At 35.3% G+C, this 7419-nt stretch overlaps 1 protein-coding gene across 1 annotated transcript in view; it reads right to left on the minus strand.

The window, feature by feature from the left end:
- The window catches only part of LOC141436568 (uncharacterized), a 16409-nt gene extending 9578 nt beyond the window's left edge, over positions 1-6831 (minus strand). Inside the window, exons 1-3 of the mRNA XM_074099572.1 lie at positions 5899-6831; positions 2595-4803; positions 1824-2291 (exon numbers count right to left, since the gene is read on the minus strand). Of these exons, the coding sequence (XP_073955673.1) occupies positions 1824-2291; positions 2595-4803; positions 5899-6831 (3610 nt within the window). The remainder of the gene's footprint in view (positions 1-1823; positions 2292-2594; positions 4804-5898) is intronic.
- Between the last annotated feature and the right edge of the window lie 588 nt (positions 6832-7419).

A 7419-nucleotide genomic window follows, 5' to 3' on the forward strand; every position in this document is an offset into this window, starting at 1 on the left:
AATTTTAATAATAGGCTTTGATATTAATAATAGGATTCTTTTTGTCCCAGGAAAGTGTAAAGTTGATGCGGAACAACAGTTACAGCTAGACACTTTATCCCAAAAAACGCTTAAAATTCTAACAATCGTGTAACAAAAGCTAGCTGTAAATTTGTATTAAATTCCGTTCATTAGTGAGCGAGGATCAGTAAGGCTTAAAGGGTGATAATTTATGGCAGAAACCCTTCACGCTAATTAATTTTAACATTTGTTACGCTTATCAAACGTTAGATAAAGGTAAACTTATTTTTGGAAATGTAATTTAATGAAATTGCTGTTATTACGCAAAAAGAAAGTGCGTTTCAGTCTCAGTAGAAACCAACGTGTAGCGACATAAGAACTCCATACCCACGGATTGTCTATTTTTTTTTATTTTTTTACTATTGTCAGGAGAAGGTTCTTATAAAAAAGATTTAAAAAAAAACTACACCGTAAATTTAAAGACAGCTATTACTATAAATATATTACATTATTGACTAAATGTATATGCTTATCCTAAATTTAAACTACACAATGCCTGTTATCGAATAGAAAAACAATTTCAGCACCTTTACAAGTAGGTACATAGGCTTGTCAGTACATGAATTGAAACGTTTCAGATACTGACAATCAAAACCTACTGCAATGCCGTCACATGCCGTTACGCCAACACCCTGCATAGGGACAAGCGTGGTTGAAAAAAAGACAGTCCACTCTTGCTTTTTCAAACAATCACTATAGAACCAATTTTATCAACACGATGAAAATTTTCTCTGCTAGGGCACTATATGTTTATGCGCACATTTTCACAATAATCCTGCTAGACAAAATCAGCCAGTTTTCAGTAACTTTATGTAACTAATAATAAAAATAAAAAGTTCAATTTACACGTCCATACTAAATTATAAATTGGATTTTGTCCGTAGATAAAAATCACATTTTTGGCAACGATAGGATAAGATAACCAGGATTAGAATTTTTAATGCAACTTGCAAAGCTCAATCCAGCATTACGACTGCGGGAAAAAGCTATTTTATAAATCAACATGTTTCTGCCACGATTTTCTTTTAAAGCAAAATTTTTCTACCTCGGATAAATATTTAAAAGCAACACAATATGTAAGTTGAGGCATCGTTCGCTTATCATATTTGGGGCCAAATGAATGAAATATTAATCTGCTTTTTGCAGGGCGCAAGAACAAGCGATCCCTGCCTGAAGGCAAGTCACTGGAAAATTTCATAGTATCGGAAAAGTATTTATTTAGTGAGATACCTACAAAAAGAATGATGTAATATAAAAGGTTTTCTCCAAACACGCGGCCAAAAGTTTAGGTGCTGAGTAACCTAAATGTAAAACATCGTCTGTATAAAAACACGCGAGAATATTTATAATTAACTTTATTGAAGTTTTCTTATTGCAAACACTGTAATTTATACATAAAAAATGTATTTTTTGGGCCAGCAAATTAGAAGGCCACTGACTGACAGAAGTCTAGATAGAAGAGAGAAAAACATAGACAACAGATTTTAAACATAGATAAGATTAGATTTAATGTTGCCATTGATAAATATTTTTCTTTATGTTTACATTTTAATTTATTTTAATATTTATTTTATGTTCGTGTATTGAACATAAGTTGGCCGGGCAAGGCTGACAAGAAATAATTAATCTAAATGAAATTAATAAAATCAATTAGTTATTTTTAAACATTAGCTACTCATTGAAAGGTAATGGGCAAATATTTTTGTAAGAACGGGTATAAGTTTTATTATTTGCCATCCTTATTTCTGCCACTCTGACTTTACTGTCAGAACCAGGAAAAGTTTTTACAATGCGCCCCATGGGCCAGCTCAATGAAGGGACATTGGGTTGCTTCACAATTACTAAGTCACCTTCTTTTAAGTTGGTAGAAGCAACTTTCCATTTAGGTCTATTTTGTAGTTGAGTTAAATAGTCACTGCTCCAGACCTTCCAGAACTGTTGTTTGAGTTTTATGCAAATTTGCCAAAATTTTAATCTGTTAATATTTGTGTCTGCTAGGTCTGGTTCAGGAATACTAGTTAATGGAGCACCAACAAGAAAATGCCCAGGTGTTAAATAAGACAGATCAGATACATCTGTGCTCATAGGAAGTAGGGGTCTAGAGTTTAAAATGGCCTCAATCTGTGTTATGACTGTATAGAGCTCTTCAAACGTTAGACATGTTTTTCCAACTACCCTTTTAAGGTGATATTTTACGCTCTTGACTCCTGCCTCCCATAGACCTCCAAACTCTGGAGAATAACTTGGTATATATTTAAACTGTATCATTTTGTCACAGCAAAAATGATCAACCGCATCAACATGAATTTTTGAAGAATGAAGTTTATACAAGTCTTTTAAATAATTATCTGCACCCTTAAAGGTCTGTGCATTGTCACAATAAATTCTTATTGGCATTCCCCGCCTAGATATAAATCTGCGAAGACATGCTAAAAAAGTTTCAGTGGTTAGGTCACTGACCAACTCCACATGTATTGCCTTCGTAGAAAAGCAAACAAACAAAGCAATGTAACACTTTGTTACTAATGGCTTACGAATTCTAGCGATTTTCATCTCAAATGGACCACAGAAGTCAATACCAGTGACCTCAAAGGGTCTAGAAGGAGTAATCCTATCAGATGGTAGTGATCCCATAAGTTGTGTAGCAGCCTCGGCTTTGGTTTGAAAGCATCTAATACATTTGTTCACAACCTTTTTTACCTCACGAATGCCACCAACAAGCCAGAACCGCTGCGACAATGAGCTGAGAACTAATTTAGGTCCAGCATGTAAAAGTCTTAAATGTTCAGTCTTTATAAGCAACTGAGTCAAATTATTTGACTTTGGTAGGATTATGGGATGCTTTTTAGCATAAGAAATGTTGGTAGCATTGTGGAGTCGACCACCAACCCTGAGAATCCCATTATGATCTAAGAAAATGTGTAACCCAGTCAAGTTTGATTTAATAGGTTTATTTAAGGTAAGTGACTCAATTTCTTTTTTAAAATGTATATTTTGTATGTGACGCATTATCAAAGTTTGGGATTTATGCAATTCTTTGGGCGTTATGGAACCCTGTAATTTATTGTCAGCATTTAAGCAGTTATTTTTAAATCTCAAAATTAGTGCAATAATCCTCTTTAATTTATAGAAATTAGAATATCTTTGAAAAATGTCATTATCTGTGTGTAAGAGTCCTGTATTGCAAATCTCATCAATTGGTTCCTCAACAACTTTACTATCTATTTGTATAGTAGTATATCTAGATTTACTATCTTGCATGTGTAAGTATTCCGGCCCATGCCACCATAATTTCTGCTCCTGCAATTGATGAGGCACAGTTCCCCTCGACAGTATGTCAGCTGGGTTATCCGCACTCTTGACATAGGTCCAAGAAAAATCTTTAGTGAGTTCAATAATTTGCTTAACTCTATTAGAGACATAGGCTCCTTTCTTTATATTTTTAGTACTCAACCAAGCCAAAACTATTTGAGAATCAGAATGTAGAGTCATGTCAAGAGGAAATCGAGTTTTTAGTGTGTTATACACTCTGTGTGCCAACTGTGAGAGAAGGACAGCACTATTTAGCTCTAAATTTGGTATTGTGAGTGTCTTATTTAAAGGTGCAACTCGAGATTTGGAACACAACAATTCAACAGTAATTTTGCCATTTGAGTGTAAAACTCTTAAGTAGAGACAGCAGGCAATGGCTTTAAATGAGGCATCACAAAATCCAAGAAGCTCTATTTTTTGTGCACTGCTATCTACTATACCCCGTGGAATATTAATTTGTTGCATTTTGCCTAAGCTTTCTACAAATTTTTTCCAACAGTCTAACTCTTTAGGTGGTAACACTGTGTCCCAACCAATTTTTAAATTCCACAAGTTCTGCATGAACAGCTTAGCTGTTACAATGATAGGCCCAATCAAACCTAAAGGATCAAACATTTTGCCAATGAAACTCAAAATCTCCCGTTTAGTGCGAAGACCTTTGAAGTCTGCATTTGGACTTGTGAACATCAGTGTATCGGTGAGTATATTATATTTTAATCCTAATGTTTTTATAATATTATCTTTGTTTAGGTCAATTTCCTCAAAATACCTTTGTTTTTCCTCAATATTTTTTAAAATTTCAGTATTATTTGAACACCATTTGTGTAAGGTAAAGCTACCTAACTTTAATAAATTTATTAGTTGCTGTTTCAGGTCCTGCAGCTGATCTACGGAGTCGGAGCCACAGATGACATCATCAACGTAAGTATTTTTTAATATAGCATCTGCAGCCAGTGGATACTTGTCCTTATAGAGGAGAGCCAACTCTATCAAACACCTGGTACTTAGGTAAGTAGATGCTTTCAGACCATAAGTCACTGTTTGCAGCTGGAGACAAACTATAGGTTTGTTTGGATCATCCCGCCACAAGATGTTCTGAAGAGGTGTGTGGTGACTGTTTATGTAAACTTGTCGAAACATTTTTTCGATATCGCACATTAATGTGTAACGGTAAGTCCTGAATGTGGTAAGTACATCAAACAGCTCACTCTGAACTATAGGTCCATTCAACATGAGATCATTAAGTGATACATCATTTCGCGTTTTCATGCTCCCATTGAATACTACTCGCAACTTTGTTGTTTTGCTATCTTCGTTTAACACGGCATGATGCGCGAGAAAGTAAACGGGGTCATTATAGACATCATAATCATATATGTCAACTATTTTAGCATGTCCCAGCGATATATACTCATTTATGAATTTCTTATACTGTTGAAAGTAGTATGGATGAGATTTAAACTTTTTTTCTAATGCATAAAATCTCTGAAGTGCAGCTGAGAACGAATCCCCAATTTGAATCTCATGTAATGGCTCTTTCAGGGGCATATCTACATAAAACCTATTGTTTTTTAAGTTCATTGAACCTTTGAAAATTTTCTCTGCCTCCTGAAATTCACAATTTGTTTTATTTTGCACTTCAGGGACTTTTTCAGACAGCCAAAACTGTTGCATGATGTCATCCAAACTACTCTCACATTGAACAACATGATTTGAAACTAAGTTGGTATTGTCATTAATACCATTTCTACTATTGTGGCATACAATCGAGCCACCTACTATATAGCCAAACAAGGTGTTTTGCAAAACCAACCCATTGCTTAATGATATATGACCATCCAACAATGCTTTGAAATACAAGTCTGCGCCCAATAATAAAGGGATCTCAGATGGTACATTAAAACTGACATCTGCCAGCTGTATATGAGTAGGTATTTTAATGTTATTGACATCAAAGTAAGTTTGTGGCAAATTTGTTGTAATTGAGTCCACAACATGGCATTTTACTTGAAATTTGACATTGTGAACCTGAGAGTTCAATGACACATTGACAGACTGACTAATTTGATTGTTATTGTTGCCTATTCCAATAATGTTGGTTTTTATTGTTGTTGGGCTCAACTGCAACTGATCAACAAGTGACCTTTTTATTATTGAAGCTTGACTGCCACTGTCCAGTAGTGCTTTTACACAAATATCATGTCCAAATTTGTCAGTTATTTTGACCTGCACAGTGGGTAGCAATATATTGTTATGTGAGTGGTTGTTAGAATGCAATGTAACAACCTGCTCTTCATTTAAATCCTCATGTAAAAGTGAATTATGGCTCTGACTACATTGTTTACATTTAAAATTGTATTTGCACTTACTTGTGTGAGCTTTTAGGCATATTTTGCACAAATTATTTGAATTGACAAAGTTCACTCTTTCAGCTGTAGAGGCAGTTTTAAATTTAGGGCACAAATATATAGGATGAGTTTGTTTGCAATAGGTACATACAATTTGTTTTATTGTTTCTTTTGTTACAGCATTGCTGACTTTACAAGGAATGGACTTGCCCCGGGTACTGTCATAGTAAGTACTTTTTTGTGCAGGACTGTCCTCTAATGCTATAGCGCGACGCTCCAAAAATGAAATGAATTCTGCAATGGTAGGTAAATTTTCAGGGTTTTCCCTGTCAAGATGGTATGCTCTACATGTATAAGAGTCCAATTTTCGGCTCAATACTGAAATAAGTAACATATCCCATTGCTCAATTGGCTGTTCCAGGTTTTTCAATGCATATATTTGTTGCTGAACTTCTGAAATAAATGCTCTTATGGAGCTTGCGGTACCTTTCTGCATTTGAGGTAAGTCTAAAATGAGGTTGATGTGGTTTGATATGACACGAGATTTATTATCAAACCGTTTCTTAAGAAGTGCCAAGGCTTCAGGATATGACTCATTTACCATAGGCAGGTTTATAATGACTGACAATGCATCTCCTAATAGATATTTACGCAAGTAGAACAATTTTTGAATGTCTGACAAACTCTTATTTTTATCAATAACTGCCATAAACAGGTCCATGAAGGGTCGGTATTTGGTGAAATCTTTACCATCATAGGATGATATTTCAATATTAGGCAGCTTTACGCTGCAATTGTTGTTACTAGAACTAGAGGAGCTTTGCTCAACCGTTTGGCGACCCGCCATGGCCTGCTTTATCTTGGCTGTTCCATGAAAATACTTTTCTTCTAACAGTGAAATGTCCTCACTATCATTTTCATCAAGGCACAAAATGTCTAAATTAATGTTCTCATAATTTTTAAAGTCACTTACAAGTTGTTGTAGCCTTGCCTCTAACATTTCGTAGCTGGCTTCCGCAAGCGACACTGTATTGTTGACGAAAGTCTCATTGCGCGTAAACTTCGCCTTTATTTGACCACGCTGCGCCTTTAAACGCTTAAGGTCTTCCATTTTTTATGATAAAATGCACAATTTTCACCAAAGGATTCGCGAAAACATTAAGTAAACACTTCACTTTTCACTTGACGAGTTCGCGCGCGGATAGGATACGTCGAGCTGTCACTATCAAATGTCAGTGGGAATCGAAGTGACGTAACGTCAACGTCAACGCCAGGACTGCAGTCAAAATTGCCGCGAAAACTCCTTTTGCCTTCTTGGCTTTAGGATATCTATAGGTATATACCTAGTTGTAATTATTGATAGATACAGAAACTTTTATTGTTGTTTCTTTTGATTGATGGTGCAATATGATGGGTTCAAATATATGGAATCTGAACACCGGCACCGTTTCTTCTCAGGATTGAAATTAGTACGACGATTGTTGTATAAATACCGTAAATACCGCTATGGCCGGCCGGCACGTTGTACCTTGTAACTTGGTGTGTTCGCACTAGTTGTATTCTGCTCGAAGGACCACTTTCGCATGTATAAAAACACGCGAGAATATTTATAATTAACTTTATTGAAGTTTTCTTATTGCAAACACTGTAATTTATACATAAAAAATGTATTTTTTGGGCCAGCAAATTAGAAGGCCAC

This window comes from Choristoneura fumiferana, chromosome 16, assembly GCF_025370935.1.
Source record: "Choristoneura fumiferana chromosome 16, NRCan_CFum_1, whole genome shotgun sequence".
Taxonomy (NCBI): domain Eukaryota; kingdom Metazoa; phylum Arthropoda; class Insecta; order Lepidoptera; family Tortricidae; genus Choristoneura; species Choristoneura fumiferana.